The 18,365-nt window shown below is 31.0% G+C and overlaps 2 protein-coding genes and 1 long non-coding RNA gene across 3 annotated transcripts; 2 read left to right on the top strand and 1 right to left on the bottom strand.

The window, feature by feature from the left end:
- The first annotated feature begins 892 nt into the window (after positions 1 to 892).
- On the top strand, positions 893 to 3,041 carry LOC100781948 (uncharacterized protein At4g06744). Its single transcript, XM_003529359.5, has one exon. The coding sequence runs from the start codon at positions 1,356 to 1,358 to the stop codon at positions 2,703 to 2,705; it is 1,350 nt and encodes a 449-aa protein (XP_003529407.1). The 5' UTR covers positions 893 to 1,355; the 3' UTR covers positions 2,706 to 3,041.
- Positions 3,042 to 8,866: 5,825 nt separating this feature from the next.
- Positions 8,867 to 13,012, bottom strand: LOC106799485 (uncharacterized). The gene is made up of 3 exons (XR_001389258.2): positions 12,524 to 13,012; positions 10,545 to 12,295; positions 8,867 to 9,736 (listed from the first exon to the last, which is right to left on the bottom strand). It is a non-coding gene; the product is annotated as an uncharacterized lncRNA (long non-coding RNA).
- Positions 13,013 to 15,394: 2,382 nt separating this feature from the next.
- LOC100813314 (uncharacterized protein At4g06744) lies at positions 15,395 to 17,114 on the top strand. The gene is made up of 2 exons (XM_003528475.4): positions 15,395 to 16,204; positions 16,340 to 17,114. The coding sequence occupies exons 1-2, from the start codon at positions 15,430 to 15,432 to the stop codon at positions 16,816 to 16,818; spliced, it is 1,254 nt and encodes a 417-aa protein (XP_003528523.1). The 5' UTR covers positions 15,395 to 15,429; the 3' UTR covers positions 16,819 to 17,114.
- Positions 17,115 to 18,365: the final 1,251 nt, after the last annotated feature.

The following is an 18,365-nucleotide window of genomic DNA, read 5'->3' as shown; positions in this document are numbered from 1 at the left end:
CATTTTTTGTAAAAAATAAAGAAGTGTATGAATCATTCATATTAATGTAACAAGCCTAGCAAATTTATTACGTTTCGTATATATATCTTAAGGGACATTTTGCTGAATGTCATTAAGACAAAGGCTTATAGTGCATTATGGGTTCCACGAAATGTTGCATATTGATGCAAATGTTTTATAGTACTGATATAGAGTCCATAGCATTAATTAGTCTTTTACACATACTAATATTATTATTTTTTAATCAAAGGGGCCAAAAGCCCCACACACGATAGGATTAAAACCTGCGAGAAAATGCAGTAGAACTTACATCTGTCCATAGTATTAAAACCTACGAAAAGGTAAATAAATGACGGATAGACTTGTTAGCTATGGATTAAAACAGCTTTAGAAATAAATTACAAAATAACATCAAAAATTATAACTTGATTAACTAAACATAGACAATAATTAGCAAGTCTATCCGCCACTTGATTATCTTCCCCTAGGGCATGACTCCATTTAAAATCACCACCTTGCAGCAAAAATTATCTGATATTTGGACTATTTGAAAACGAAGAACTGGTGTCAGGACAACCTTTGGATAACAAGTCAATCGAATTTATTATATTGGCTAGCTCATTGTCATTAAGACACAGGCTTAATTATAGTAATGGACCGAACTCATTGTATAAAAAGATTTAATATATTGGTTGGTTATTGCACATAATTTTGGTTTTATTTCTTCAAAAATATTTTAAAATTTTAAGAAAATTTATTAATATTAGTTAATAATGTAAAATACATTTAAATATGCAATATCACGTGTCATTATTTTAGGACGGTCACTAATATAACATGATCTAAATGATAATTTAGACACTTCTTTTGAAAAAATTGAATGCAAAAAAAAAGTAAATTTACTTCAACAATTTTTAAAAATAAATTAAACCAAATTTTACAATATTTACTAATATTAAATACATATTAAAACCCACAAACAACATAAATTGCAAAATATCCCTGAACAAAAAGTTGAGTCAAATTTATAGTGATGGTCCAATGGTTTTCTTTTTCTTTTGGTAGTATTTGGCTTTTAAAAGATGGAGAACGTGTCAACTTGGCGACCCACCGGAACAAAACAAATCATTGTCCTTCTCTGAAAGAGAGAGCGCAACAACAACAGCTTCTCACGAGAGAGTAGAGTGTAGATTATCTTCAAGCTCCATCGAATTCAAGCCCCCTTGACTTTTCTCCCCAATAATCTTCCACACACGATAAGATATATATATATATCTATATAGCCCATCCCACAATAACAACTCGATAAGAACACAATAAACTCCTTCCTCATTTCTCATTTCTCATTCAACACCATGGCAAGAAAAACCAAGTCCATTTTCTTGGCCTTCTTACTACTATGCTCTTTCTCACTGGGGGTAGTGGTAGTAGCCCAAGAGGAGGCAATAGCAAAATCCGAAAGTGAAGCATTAGGGGAACCAGAGAAAAGAGAAACACTTGAAATCATCATTGGTGGAGGTGGTTCACCTGCTCCTTCTCCCTCTCCCCCTACATATTGCCCACCTCCTCCACCAAAACCACTGAGCCGGTTGGAGAAAGCAAAACGTGTTCTTCTCAAATTCAAAACCACAATCGACGACCCCAATTGTTACACGCAAAACTGGAGCCAGGACACAGACGCGTGTAAATTCAATGGGGTACGATGCGCCAATTTCCCAGACGATCAGCAGCGAGCAGTAGCTGGACTTGACCTAAACGGAGCAAAACTCGCCACTAAAAACGGTGGCAATTTGCCCCTCACGGGTCTCCTCGACAGCATACCCGAGTTAACATTCTTCCACGTTAACTCCAACAACTTCTCCTTCGTCGGTGGCTTCCCCAACAACATTACCAGGTTCCGTTTCTTCTTCGAGCTTGATCTCAGTAACAACAAAGTCAGTGGCAAGTTCCCAACGCAAGCAATTCAGAACAACCAGTTAGTCTTCCTGGACCTCAGGTTCAACCAGCTCACCGGGCCCATTGACCCGAAACTCTTCGAGAGGGACCTGGACGTGATTTTTGTGAACAACAACAAGTTCACGGGGTACCTCCCGGAGAATTTCGGGTCCACGCCGGCCCGGTACCTCACGTTTGCCCACAACAGCCTCTCGGGCTCGCTCCCTAAGAGCGTGGGCTACGCGCCGAACCTCACCGAGGTTCTCTTCTTGAAGAACCAGTTCGAAGGGTGTCTGCCCTTCGAAATCGGTTACCTCAAGAAGGCCGTAGTGTTTGATATAAGTGAAAATCTCTTGACCGGTCCCATCCCGCTCTCCTTCGGATGCCTGAAGAAAATTCAATTTCTCAATTTGGCGCACAACAAGCTCTACGGCTGTGTTCCCGACAACCTTTGCCAAATTCCTTCTATCCGCAACAATGGGAATCTCTCTTTGGCGAACAATTATTTCAACGAAATTGGACCTTCGTGTTGGAGTTTGATAAAGTCCAAGGTTTTGGATGTGTCAGGAAACTGCATTCCGGGGCTTCCTAACCAAAAGTCTCCCAAAGAATGCTACCAGTTTTACAAAACAAAGAAAACATGTCCGAACCCGAATTCATTTTACTACGTTCCGTGCAAATCGTACTGGGGGAGGCAGAGCAAGCCCACTAGTCCACCTTCTGAGCCAGTGACTTACAAGACTCTCAAACCACATCGTCTCAGATTGTGATCAGATATCATAGGATAGCTCATATTAGTCCCTTGTGCAGGCGGGACTTTGCCTTTGTGTTGGGTTTCATTTTTTATTTTTCTCACAACAATCCTCTGGTCAGATAGAAACCTCTCCTCTGATGCGTTGATTCAAATCCTGTTCACTGGTTTCATATTATTACTGTGGTTATGTTTGTATGTTTTTCTTTCATGATTAGCTGTTGTTATTTTGTATTTTGTATGCCCCGTGAATAAGCGCTGTCGTGGAGTTGGGCATCTTGACTATTACAAGTTTGGTGTCACTCAAATGTAATTTCCCAAGTTGTCGAATAAAATTGGTACTATATTTGGATGATGGGTTGTGTTAATATGCCATCTTTCAAATCGAATTTTGTTTGTTTCTGACCGAACACATGATGGATGATATGAGTCTTGCTAAAAGCAAATTATTAAATGTTAAAGCTGCCTTGTCTTTCTCTATAGCTCTCTTTTTTGGTACACTACAACTTTTATTTTCTTTGTTCTTTGTTCTTTGCTCGCCCTTCCCCTCTTCTTTTCTATCAACATCAGTTTCTTCTGGTGAAATGTCTTCGTCATGTTCCCTTTTATAAAGGCTAGTGAACGCGTACAATGTATTAATATATTCAAGAAGATAAGGGTTTTGTTCGGACATTGATTTCAGGCGTTTACTTCTTAGGCCTTGAGTCGTTCATCTTTGCAGCCAAGTTTAACTACAATATTTCGTCGGAATAAAAGGCTTAACTAAAATATGAGAAATGACTACGTAAACTAAATTTATTAATTCGGGTGTTTAAGTAAATGCGGTGTTTGTTTAATAATTTTAATTTGCTTGATGTATATATAAGATTGAAGATTCTCTTTCATAGTATAATGCCATAAAAGTCATTGATTTCTTGCTTGCAAGTGATTAATAATTAGTGCCAAAGACAAACGTCATGGTAGCTAATAGTTAGCTTAAAAAAAATCAAAACTCTCAACTGCTTCGAGAATGATTTATTTTTGTCCTTTTCTTATTAGTATTACTATTTTTATTTTTGTAAGGGTCAAGTCATCAAGGTTTTGGTTTTTGCTAACATAAGATAACACGTACAATTGATGGATGAAAAAGAACCATGGTATATTTGGATTCCAGTTGTTCTTCCCCTTCCCGCGTCTCGTCTTTTTTTCCTCTCTTTCATGTTGACAAAAGACCAAAAGAAAATTTGATTGGTCCGAAATGGATGTGGATGATGTGTTCAAGGTAATTTTGACGTGACAATTTTTTTTTCCAGAAAAGAATAACGTCATATGAAAAATATGTCAATTTTTGTAATGATTAATTAATGTATATAGAGAAAAGGGCTAGCAAAGACAGGTGATGTAGCCCAAATTACTTGCATATGGGCTCCTTAATAGTCTTTGATACGGTTTTCTCCAGTCTGTAACAGTGGGCCACCTAGCTAAATCAATCACTTTGAAATTGAAGTCCCACGAAAATGATAAGTGATGACTTCGAATCGATGGAAAACAGTGATGATGACCTATATTATAATTTGGAGTTGACGTAAAATAAAATTTAATGATCATATTTAATTATTTAAATGTTTTTAATCAATTAAATCAAATTAATTTGATTGGTTTAAATAATTAAATTAAGATAGAAAAAATACATTAAGGTATTTTAAGAAATCTTTGTCCTCACATATTTTTATATAAAATTTTAATTTTCATATTATTAAACGTTTAAATAATTTCTTATTTTAAAATAATTTCAAACAATAATTAATCCTATTACAAGAATAGCTTTAGGGACACCTTATACAATTTTTACTATCCCAAGGTAAGGAATAACCTAGTAATATTTATAACTCCGACAATTAAGGATGGGAGATACGGTTCATCAACAAATTAACATGACTTGTGAAGTACAATAAATATTAGAAAATAATCGAGTTAAAACTAGTTATGAGTGGAACAGGTAATCTAATGAGAGGAATGTAAGTGATTGACATGTGAATTTCCTAAGTGTTTTAGTAGGTAGAGCAACTCTAGAACAAATTTTTAACGTGCTTAAAGAACTCATTGATAATTTAATTCCACTAGATACTCATACAGCATCTCTCATTCATAAATCTAGGTATGCCTTTATACAATAAGAGTTTTGTATTACTTTTAGATAAGAGTAAATAATATTAACTATTTTTGAGATTTTTTTAAATTAAACAAACTTTTCCTGCTTTTATCTACTCTTAAATTAACCCTCCTTAACTTTTAAAAATTATACATTGATCTTTTCTTATATATTATACTAATTCTCTCTTAATTTTTGAAAAATATATACTAACCTCCTGTCCTGATAGACATTATAGTAACCTTTCTATAAGGGAGGTTATACTAAATGTTAACAAAGACATAGAAAATTTATACAATTTTACCAAACTTCAAGAATGATTAATATTTACTCTTTAAATAATACTAATATTTAACTTTCATAAACATAAACCATTTCCATCTAAACGTAAAACCATTTTAACTTTCCATTTTCATGATCAGTTTCAGTACAAGCAAATCATGTTTTGGGGTCGACTTTGCATCAGCTTCTGATCCCGCATTAAGGTTATGTTTGATAAGGTATTTAAGTTAATTTTTATTTTTTTTATTAGTTAAAAATTTTATTTTATTATTTAGCAAAAAAAAATTAGTAAATTCTATCATTTTTTTAAACATTACTTGAAATAACATTTTTAAAATGTTAACTTCTAACTTTTATATTTTCTTCCATTTTTATCCTCAATATATTTATGTAATTTCCTAGTTATCATTTTTAAATAAATTATACTTTTATTATTTTTCTGTCATTTTATATTTTTCAGCTATTTCAACAACTAATTTTATCGAACACTTATAATTTAGGCTATTTTTGGCAAAACTAACTAAAAAGCTAGCTGGTAGCGGGAAGCTGAAAAAACTAGCATACAAAATTATAAGTATTCAATCAAACTAGCTGTTAAAATAGCTGAAAATATAAAATGATAGAAAGATAATAAAATCATGATTTATTTTTAAAAAAAAATAACTAGGAAGTTGGTTAAATATATTGAGTATAAAAATGAAACAAAATATAAAAAAGTCAAAGCTGGTATTTCAAAAAATGTTAGAAATTACTAAAAATAATTTGTTTACTAAACAGTCAAACAAGTTTTTCAACTAGTAAAAAAAGCTAAAAACTAATTGAAATGTTTTGCCAAATATAGCCAATTTTTCAACTAGATTTACTAAACATGGCTTAAAATATATTGAGGATAAAAATGAAAAAAATATAATAAATTGATTTTTCAACTTTCAACTATCAATTAATTTTTCAACTTTCAACTAACTTTTCAATTAATTTTGCCAAACATATTCTAAAATATATACTAACACCGTGTTCTATACATTATAATTAAACATTTAATTACGTTCAACATTTATGACTGGTGTCACTGTTGGAAAAATGTTATATGACGATAGTTGTAAGGCTCCTTCAAGGATGATTTTGAATCGTCTTTAAATCTAGCGCGATTGAAAGTCAAGACTTTCTACGACGGTTTAAAAAAATGTCTTAGAAAAATGCATCACTCTAAGATGGTTTTTAGCTTAGAATCGTATTACAAAGACACCTTTCTAAGACGATTTTAAGTTAAAAATCGTCTTAAAATGAATTTTTTTATAAAAAAATTGAGAATTCTAAGATAGTTCTTTGAAAAACCGTCTTAAAAAGTACATTTTCTAAAACAGTTTTTGAAAGAATCGTCTTAGAATTATTTTTTTTAAAAAAATAAAAATTGATGAGAAATCTAAGATGATATTTGGAGACTTTCTAAAACGGGTTTTCAGATAACCGTCTTAGAATGTCTTCTTTAAAAACAAAAAAAAAGTTAAAAAATTTGAGGATTCTAAGACGGTTTCTTGAAAAATCGTCTTAAAATGTATTTTTAAAAAAAATTAATGAAAAAAGTTCTAATCCACTCTGTTTTAGATGTCATTTTTTTAAGTGTATTTACTCCACAAAATTATTGAAAGACAGGGTTATTAAAATTATGTTTAAGGGATATATCAACAAAAAAATCCACAAAAAACACAACTAGAAAATTACCAACATCCAAAACTTACTATTAAAATCATGTAAAATATAGCTAACATTACAATACTCTTAGGAATACATGGCAATTTTTTATATGCCCTTGGATTTCAACTTAACAAGAACATAAGCAAACAATGAGTATGAAGTATAAAGAAAATCCAAGAGAGAGAATGTGAGGGTAGTAAAACCTAAGGCTTCACAGGAAGTCCAATAATCGATTAATTGAAAAAAAAAATAAGGATAATTTTTAAGTGAAAAATTAAGGATAATTTTCTTTAAAATATTATAAATTATTAATAAATTTAATATTATTAATTAAATAAAAAAATTATATAAATTAATTAAAAAGATCTTGTAAATTATAAAAAGATACATGGAGTATTTAGATACTATTATAGAATTAGCACATACAAGATTTGAGACTTAATTAACCCTACTCACCCTAGGCTTTTTATTGTGATTTAGAGTAAGCGATTTCCTATAAAAGCTAGCAGCATAGGTCCAGTGTCTTGGCTTTATTCAAGAGATTGACATAAGTACTTAAATATCAAAACAAAGTGATTTAGTTTGTTTATGTAACTGCATAGTCTCAAAATTTCTCACAGAAGAAAAGAAAATCTAAGACTTTCCTTCTGGAAGTTAGGGACTTTTGCTCATAATTTTTTGCTAGTTTGGACAAATTGTACCTGCAATTGAAGACGTAACAACTAATACCACATGACCATCGGCATAAAAAGCTTTTCCATTACCTTGTTAACACTGAAAAGGAGAGGATATTTACTACTTCAATATGATAATGGAAACTAATCAAACAATCATATAGGCATAAATAGCTACCTCAATATTCAATAAAAAAAACAGTTCATTTAAGAAAAATTTAATCAACTCAAAAGATAAAATATTTAACCAAATAAGAAACTACAAATTTAATTTCATATGGTCATTCCTCATCAATGCAATAAGATAATTTATCTTTTACCTTTAATATCACAAGTTTGACTGATGGGTCATTCTCATACAACTCTAAATTCTTTTTTATATGACAAATCTGAAAAATAATAAAGAAGCCAGTATCATTCTTTTACAACAAAAGAACTATATTTTATATATATTCTTTTAAAACTAAACCACTTGAGATCTCAACAATGATATAGCTTCATTGATCGATCTTCCGACGATCTTAATTGTAAATTTAACAGTGATCCCAAAGTAAAAGTAAAGTAATTTTTAATTATATAAAAAATATAAGAATTTGCTTTATGAACTTGCCATTTCATGGTTAAGGATGTTTAGCTTTTGTGGTATGCTTAGTATCAGCGCCTTGACACCAGAGTTTCCTATGAAAACTACCTATAAAGAAAGCCATGTGACAAGGATATATAGTTATTAATAATCCCTTGGATTAATTAATTTTCAATTTTCCCCATCATTTAAGGAGATTTTGAGTCCGTCGTTATAAAATTTAACTCATTAATTTTGCCCTCAAATAAATTAATTTTACAATTTTTAGAGTGGAAGATGTTTTTTTTTTAATTTTCTAAACTTTAATTAGGATTATTATCCATTATTTTTATTTTACTTATAATTTTAGGAAATAAAAAGATGACTAAAAAGAGCCAATGAATCATTTTCTACAGTTTTAGGATTTTTTGGATTTCTTTTGTAATCTGTAATTAATTGGAGTGGTTTTAACATACCTTATGTTAAAATTGGTATTCTTCTCTTTTTCAATAAAATGGTGTTTTGTTTTGGCTTTCAAAAATAAGATTGTGTTTCAAAACTTATGAATCACCTTTGATCATGCAAAATGACACTAGGCGCTTACTTTTTAATTTATTAGTTTGTGACTACGTGGTACATTTGCCAAAGTCTCATCAATCATGCAATCAGAAAAGATATATAATAAAGACCTTGATATATAATTAGTTTGATCAATTATGATAAAAACTAATATTTTTGAAGTAGTTTTATTGTTGAGTTCTACTTTTTTTAGAGCTAAATGATAAAGTATTAACAACCCCAAGGATAAAGTGCTAATGAACTAAACACACGAGGCATTCTTAATGTCAGAATATAACATAGAAAAGTGACAAATCGTATCAAATTAGGGGGGGATATTGAACTAACTATTGTACCCTCAAATGTGTGTAATGGGATCGATTACTCTGCAACGTAGTAAATATTTGGGCATCTTGATTTGTCATGATGTGAAGGATCATTTTCCTAGGCATCATATCTGAGACACAAGAATGAAGAATAAGTAGCCAAAGGCTTACATAGAAAATTCCAGCTCACAACTCACACGACATTAAGAAAAACCTTTTAGAAGATGGAAAGTAATTAGAAGCCATATAAAAATCAGTTAGTCCAACACAGGTTTAAAATTACTAGCTTATATCAATCGCCATTATTGCATTTCTTCTGACTCGTGGAAGAGAATAATTCGGTGAAAATGCCTTAAAAGAGTGAAATATAACTTATTATTTCAAGTTTTATATTTAGGCAGTTCATGAAGAAAAAAAATCATGGATAAATTGAAAAAAGCCCCAACATGATTACTGATATCAGATATTGTATTTCCTTTCTTACTGCACCATCTTTGGATACACTTCCTATGAACAAACTGCATGCCAAGAAATAGTGAGCAGACTAGTTCATAAGGAATCACAAAAAGCATGATGTAAGTGCATCAAGAGCATAAAAGTCAATTTTTAAGCGTCTTTGATTTTATCAACTTCCTAATAGATGCTAATTTGTCAGCACAGATCTTTGAGGCACTAAACTTTTTCCAATTATCATTTCTTCTAACAAGTACCTCTATAAGAATTGTGTTGGTGCAACTTCAGAGAATTGTCTACATTGCAATTGTCTACAAGGAAAAGGATACCTTCAAATTCCAAAAGGCCATTCCAGGGGATGCGTGAGATCTGGTAAAGAATATCATCAGTCAATTTACATTTCCACATTGCATAATGGGCAAAGAAATGTTTTTAGTTAAGTGAGAAATGTGCAGAAAACCAAACTTACCAAAGCAATCAGCATGTGTCACTCACACAATGCCTTTACTTAAAACATATTATGGCACTTCAACCTCATGTACGTAAAATGAAAGTCCTAGTGACTTAGAAACATACTGGCATAATTAAACCCAATTTCTAGGAATTTGTTTTGTTTTAAAAAAGAAGGCAAGGACATCAAATAGCAGGCACCAAGAATATGTTTCCTAGAAACTTATAAATTATAAGCAGATAAATAACTTTTGTTATGATCTAAAAATCAGGATTTCAATATAAAATAAGCACCATCAACATTTATGGAATTCAATTCAAATGGGCTATGTTTATTTCCATTCCTTTTATTATATAAAAAATATACTACCTTTAATCTATTTAACAGAATATCAAATTACAACAATATATCATACTTGGTAGCAAGTACTAGGCATAAGCCTTATATGGTAGCTCTTGCAAAAATTCAACAAATATCAGTAGTATTTTATCCATCTAAAAGCTATCCTCTCGTATGACCTTCCCCATAAAGTCAAAAATTGAAACTGCTTCTTAGAGTAAATATGATTTCACATCACTCAATAAGAACCTTTTGTAACTTAGAAATGCATACCTATCATAGTATTATCAACTGATGATGCTTATTCATTAATTTTAGAGCCAATGAGAGATGACATGAACTAATCATGGAAGAGTAATAAATAGCAAGTTGAAAGATGTAGCTCACCAGCAAGTAGCAACAAAGCTGTGAAATACAACATGGAGCTGCATAGGCATATACTGGTAATTCACCCAACCAACTATAGGCCAAAACTGCAAGTAAAAAACAATATAACTTCAAAAAACTAACTTTTCAAAATGCTCCTTGAGGTAAACTGTAGAAGATTATTCTCATTGCCATACCTTCCAAAATAAGATCTTTTTTATCCTTGATACCAAGTTTCAATAAATTGTAAGTTGAGAAAAAAATATTTATAATTAAAATTGATGCAATTAAATGTGATTAATTAATTTTCTTAGTGTGACAACATATGTTTGTGATCCTTCAGAATTTTGCTGTTATTTTAAAATGCTTGTATTATTTAATTTTTTCTGCTTAAGCATGTTGTACAAATGAAAGTATATAGGTTATGTATATTGTTTAGCTTATCAACAGAAAAAAACCATTGTGTGTAAATTAAAAGGGGAATGAAGGTTGAAAACATAACATGTGTTCTGTGCATTTATAGACATGAGTATAATCAATTCATGACTTTTTAAAGTTCTTGCATGCTGAATTGTTAACAGTGTCCCCATCATCAATTAAAATTAGGGTCCATATCCTGATCAAAAGAAACTGGGAGGAGATACCAGGGATCTGTGCTATAAGGATGATTCTACGTAGGGTGTCACTACCACAAAGAATGCTATTGATACTAGATAAAAAAAAAAAAAGCTTTTACTGGCCAATTAATAAGTGAACACGGTAAAAACTCAAGATTCCCATATTAGCTATGAATTAGCAAACATAGGCTTGGATCTCCACATGTCTTGTTTCATACAAATGCTTGTAAGATGATAGGGGTTTTGAAGAATCCAAACACTTGAGACATTATAGTGGTCCGCATGCCAAACACCTAGTCGGAAGAATAATGAGATGAGACCCCAGATGCTTAAAGGCTGGTTTCCATTTGCAGATTAATCACTAGGAAGATTCTTGGGATTATACCTTCCAGATAAGTACACTAATATTGAACTGGGAGTTTCGGTATGCAGAAATTGGGGAAATGGTTGCACCCATTGCTATTTCACTATTGACTTGAATAAATCATGAGGTAAGAAAATTTTAGTAGCCAATAGCTTGATATGCATCACTTTGCAAAATATCATGAAATGAGTTTAATAAAAGAAAATAATAAAAAAAAAATTGGACTAGCACAAACATTAAAACAAAAAATCAAAGCGATGCATAAAAAAATAACATCAAAGCTTATCTTCTAGTAGGTGAATAGTCGTGTGTTGTTATCACTATATAAATATGGGCTAACATGTTATCATGCACAACAGTCATTACAATTTACAATTATAATTCAGAGTCAAGGGCAAGTACTTAGATTGCACACTTGGTATAAATGAATACTGATTCTTATTTCTTTGTATATGCCAGCAAGCTACAATGTTGTTAACCAAATGAGCCTCCTAATATCCAAAGCTGAGACAAGCTGAACTCATTAGGCTGCTGAATATTGTACCCTTCAATACAGTTTTTACCTGATGACCACTTTGAGGGATTGTTATGTGCTTCTTCCTACCATACCTTTTGACTGAACTTGCTCTCAGAACATCCTCTTCCTTGGTTCTCCTAACGAGTATTGTGTCCTTAGGGCATCTACCATTCGCATGCCACAATTGAATGATTGGGGTATGTGTTTTTGCTTTAGGCTTTTTATATAACTTGTTCTATTCAAAAAGCCCTTTAGCGTTGAAACTAGGCCTTGTCTATTAAATCAAAGCATGGTGTTAGTAAAAAAATACATAAAAATGAAGAAAAATAAAGAACAAAAAAAATAGATCTTGAGTAAGGATAATGGACCTGAATCTTGAGTGAGGAAAATAGAAAAAAGATAACATATACAAACCAAAAACAACACCCCATTTTAACATGCAAGTTCTCACGCATTTTGTTAAACACGTTGAATGTGATTTTAACCTTTTTAAGTAACTCACCTGGGAAACACCCTAGTTTGGAAAAAATGCATTCTCCTCCGCAATAGGTGGAGGAAGATCATCCAACACTCCACTGTTCTCGAAATCAAACTTTGAAGAGACTAAATCTTTCATCTTCAACCTTGCAACTTGCCCTACAACTGCATACAAAACATCCCACGCGTCGTTTGTTGCCTTAAACGACATCGTCGTTGGCGATGGAACGCGAGAAGACCCGTTCAGGCTTTCGTCGTCCATGGGTTGGGCCTTGTGCCCTTGGAACCCTCAAAAAATCAAGCCCGAAGACGAATACATGTTGTTCTGAATTTGATACAAAGAAAGAATGAATGAATGCAGAGAAGGCAGGGAGGGAGACTGACAAGATAGAGTTTGCCTAGGAGTTCAGCAACAGAAAGATAGAGTCCACGCAAAATGCTAAGAGGTTTTGGTTAGGGTTTTAATACATAGCAACGAATGGAATGACAGTACGAGAGTGAGAAGGAAAGTGAAAAGCCAAGACATTTACACTTACACTTCTAAGAATGTTTTGTAAAAACTGTCATGAAATGATGACTTTTGCAAAACTGTCTACTTTTTAATAGGATTTTTTGTAAACTTATTTTAGTTGAAAATTTTTATTTATAAAATTGTCACCGCTTTATATAAGATGATTTTTTGTAAATTTACTTTAGTTGAAAATTTTTATTTATAAAATTGTCACCGCTTTATATATTAAGACGAAAATCGTCATAGAAAGTATATTGTAAAAAATTATTTTTTTTAATAGTGTGTTATTTAGCTATTTCTAAATATTAAAAAGGGCCAAAAGACCAAAAACACTATATACCAAGGACAAAATGAATGAAAAAAATAATAAAAAAAGGGAATTCTAAATAATAAAATTTAAAAGTTATAAATGTATAACTTTAAAAGTATAAAATAAAATTCATCAGATAATTGAATTAATTGAGATTGAGAAGTACGGAAAATTTTTAATTAAAAATTAAATCAATGATCATAAGATTCAAGGGAAGTCAAATAGGGGCCTTATCTCCCTTAGGACTCTTTATGTATAATACAAAAATATAAAATTTTAAAAAATATTATTGAAGAAAAGTAAGTTTTTAAACTAATAATTGTTCAATTTTCTTCTATTAGTAAATTATATCTCTAGTTTTACACGTTAATTAGTAATAATATTTTTGTTAAACTTATTATTTAGTAAATAATTATTTATTAGAAGTTAAATATTTAAATAATTTTGTAAAAAAAAAAAAAATTCGGCCTCCCTTACGTACTCAGATCCAGGGATTATAATTGATTTAGTTTTAATTTAAAAAATAACGAATTCATTATTTAAATTAATTAATTTAGACCATTTTAATTAGTTTCATTTGAATTAATAGGTTCATTGACTTAATTTGACTCGATATTAACACCCATGAAAAGACTTATAGTAGTTCAATGAATGGCCACGGTAAACTGGATGTCCACCATGAATCAAAGGGTCACTGATTTGTGAGGAAAGATAGCAGAAAGGTTCAATCACAAATCACGTTTTGCATTTGGCTCTTACTAGTATAAATTATATAGGGAGAGCACTGAACTGATGAACATCCATTTAAGTTAGAAGTGGCTCTTATAAGTGGTTTACAATGTATAAAAACTCTAAAGTGTTCGCATGTTCCATTTAATTTTGTGGTTTACTTTGCAAAGTTGGGAAGCCACAATATGTGCTCCATTTTCAAGTCGGTGGTGCGCGCATAATGCCACCTTACCAAACTCCCAAGCACAAGTTCTTGGTGGGCTTGACCTCTTTCCAAGTGCGTAATGTGCACAAACCTACTTAAACATCCACCACCACTATCATGGAAAGAAGAAAAACAAGTAAATTAAATCGTGGAAATATTTGAATAAACTTATCGGATACATTTTTTTATGGAAAAAGAAAATGAGAAAAAACGAGCATCTTCATAGATTAATTTATAAAAACTCTTTCCTATAATTTTCTAAAAAATGAAATATTTCTTATAAATTAATTTGAGCTTAAGTAAAAACTTATTTCATCTTTTTCTTTTTGTTTTCTTCTCATAGAAATAGGTAGGGGTGCTCGGAACCAAAACAAATCCAGCGTAAAATTGAAAGGCAACCCAAAAAAAAATAAAAATCGAAGCAAGCTGATGGTCATTTGTTTGATCTTTTTTTTTTCAAACCAAAATGAATCAATCCCGTTAAGCTGAATGACTATTATTTAAGTATTCAAGCATTGTTCAATTTGAAAACAATTATTGATTTACTGAAATTTTAATTGTTGAAATTTTATTGTCTATATAATTGATTGTTGAACTAATAATTATTCAAATTTTTGTTCAATTAATAATAAATATTTTTTTAATAGTTACTAGCAAAATTTTCAAACATTAAAACATTAAAAACAATTTTAAATTAAACAGTCAAAAATTGATTTGATTTGATTCAAATTTTATAAATAATTTAAATTAAACTACACTACACTTAATTTTCTAATTTGATTCGAACTAATTTTAAATTAAAATTACATCACAAACATCCTTAGAAGTAAAACTAATCCAACCGTAATTATTTTAAGAGAGACTTAAAGTAAATTTTAAGAAATTTTTTTTTACTTTTAAATGAAAAACTATATGTTTGCCTTTTTTAACAAATATATTTACTTTTTTCTCAATATGTAATTTTTTTTATTTTATAAAATTTAATAATAAATAATATTTTATAGGTGAACTTAAAGTTTGAATGGACTTTGTCTAAAAGTACTTTTGAATAATCTTACCAAAACAACCTCATTTCATCATATGACCCAAGAAAAAACCATCATCCACAATACCACTATAAATCATTAACCAATACAAACAATTCAACCATGTACCCTTCTCTCAGAAACCGAAAGCATGGTTTTATTTAAGCAATTAGCATCACTTTCAACACTCCTCACCCTATTCTTTCTTCACCTTCTCTTAGTAGATTCCCAAATCCTTGAAACTCCATCACCACCACCCGATCCAACCTCACTGGTCCCCAACATTTTAAACTTCATAGACCAGAGGCTCGCACAGGTCTTCCCAATCATCCAAACCTTCAAGAACACAATAACCTCAGACCCTCGTGGAGTAACATCAACATGGGTTGGTCCAAACATATGCAACTACACAGGCTTCTATTGCGACAACCCACCGGACAACCTCACTGCCACAACCATCGCCTCGATCGACTTCAACGGCTTTCAGCTCACCGCTCCAACCCTAGATGGCTTCATCGACCAACTCCCTGACCTGGCTCTCTTCCATGCAAACTCCAACAAATTTTCCGGCATCGTTTCGCCAAAAATTGCAGGACTCAAGTTCCTCTACGAGCTCGATTTGAGCAACAACTTGTTCTCTGGGGCGTTCCCCACATCGGTCCTCAACATCCCAACCTTATCCTTCTTGGACATTAGGTTCAACTCCTTCAGCGGCACATTGCCCCCACAAATTTTCATGCAAACCTTAGACGTTCTTTTCCTCAACGACAACAATTTCATGCTGACACTTCCCAACAACCTAGGCAACGCCCCAGTTGTTTATCTAACATTAGCCAACAACAAATTCACCGGCCCCATTCCACGTAGCATTGGCAAAGCCTCGTCCACGTTGATCGAAGTGTTACTATTGAACAACCTTTTAACAGGTGTGTTTTTTATTTATTTTTGGATCCATAATTGTTAGTTTTTTGTTAGTGAAGATATGTGCGATTTAAACCAACCACGTCTCCCTTCTCCCTTTTCCAAGTCAATTTTATAACTCCTTATATTTTTTTTAATAGGTTGTCTTCCTTATGAAATTGGTTTCTTGAAAAATCTCACATTGTTTGATGTTGGTGGGAACCTCTTAACTGGTCCAATTCCATGGTCATTTGGGTGCTTGAAGAAAGTGGAGCAGCTTAACCTAGCTAGGAACTTCTTGTACGGACAGGTTCCGGAAGTGGTGTGTGCGTTGGGGAATTTGGCGAACTTTTCGTTGTCTTATAATTATTTTACTAAAGTGGGACCATTGTGTAAGATGCTGATTCAAAGGGGTGTTCTTGATGTGAGGAAGAACTGCATTTTCGGGCTTCCGGATCAGAGATCGGTGAGGGAGTGCATGGCATTCTTTTTGATTCCTAAGTCTTGTTCGCACCCTGCGTTGTTTAACTTCGTACCGTGTCAGATTCAACATCATTGGACCAAACCGCAAGAGAGAACTAAGTCTAAGAGGCATTTGCTGTCATATTCTGCTCTTTCCAGAAATAGAGTAGTTTTGTAACTAAGGATTGTGAAGTCTGGACTGAGGTATATATACTTTGATTTACATGCATTCACAGAATATAACGAGTGAAGTTGTGTTTATGATAAAAAAATTTACTCATCTTTTCACATTTTTTTTCTTTTAATTTCTCTGCTAAATTAGAAGAAAGTTGTGAAAATTTGTTCGGAAGGATTTCTGGTGAAGTACAGCACGTGCAAATTGATTACTGTAATAATAAAAATCTCAGGAGATGATGTTGTGTGTAATTCGATTAATGTTATTTCCTCTTCAATTTGTACTCCTATATGCTATTATAATTGTCATAAAAACAAAAAAATTAATAAATAAATAAATAAGAGAAAATAATAATTTTATAAAATTAATTTTATAATCATTAATTTATTTTTACTTTTTACTTTTGTATTATTAATATTATAAAGAATAAAAATAAAAAAGAGTAATTAATGTTATATTAAAAAATTAAATTAATAATTATTTTAATTTTTTTTTCTTATACCACCATTATTATGGGATGGGGAAAGTAAACTTTTCAATACAATATTATTTTTTTCCACTAATATCATTAACTCATGTTATTTTAGTTATTAATATTAAGGCTAATTCTATAAAATTATTATAATCTTTCACTTGGAGAGAATACCTGTGTAATGTATTTTAACAAAAAGAAAAATGAATTATAATGATCGTATTTATAGATTGTCGATCTCTAACGGTTAAGAGATATTATACAAAACACACGTCGAGTTGTCAAAGATCAAGTAATATTTTGAACCCTTTTTTTTCTTCTAATTCTTCTTTTATTGACACTCAATCAGTTTTTATCCCTTTAATCATATAAAAGTGGAATAAATAATTAATTCATCAACAATAACAAAAATAATTAAATTAGTTAATTTTAATTAATAATATCATACATTTAAATTTTATTTCAAAATTATTCATAAAATAAATTTTAAAAAAGTAATAGTTAATTAATGACATTATTCGTAATTCTAAGTATTTTTTTTCACCTACAAGTGTGGCTTAAATTATTAATATGCTAATAAATATATAGATACTTGTGTGAGGAATGAATGAGTGTCTTTTAATATATTTCACAATAAATTAATTAAGAGTATATAAATACAAATTAATGCATTGAGTCTGTATTTTTCTTATAATTAAAACCAAAAAAAATACTCATTTGCAAATATTTGTTCAACCTTAAAATATCTAATGATATTTGAGCATTCTATAAACACTTCTTTTATTTTTTTTCTTCTTATTATCACATCATATATCATTTTTATATTTTTATATTTTTTTTCTTCTCTCTTTAGGGCTGGCCCTAGGCCTTGATAGAAGGGGTGATGGCCCAAGACATACTAGGAGGGGTCAAAAACTTAAAAAAAAAACTATGTAGGTATATAGTAAAAAAAATCTATATCATTTTCATAAATAGACTAAAAGTATATTGTTTCATTTTATATTTCGTTTCATTCAAAATAATATGATATGTGATTAAAAAGAACCATTCTTTTAATTGTTAGTTTTTTTCTTCTTCT

This window comes from Glycine max, chromosome 7 (assembly GCF_000004515.6).
Source record: "Glycine max cultivar Williams 82 chromosome 7, Glycine_max_v4.0, whole genome shotgun sequence".
NCBI lineage: Eukaryota > Viridiplantae > Streptophyta > Magnoliopsida > Fabales > Fabaceae > Glycine > Glycine max.
Note: the sequence above shows the minus strand (reverse complement) of the source record. Positions and strands in the feature narration are given on the sequence as shown.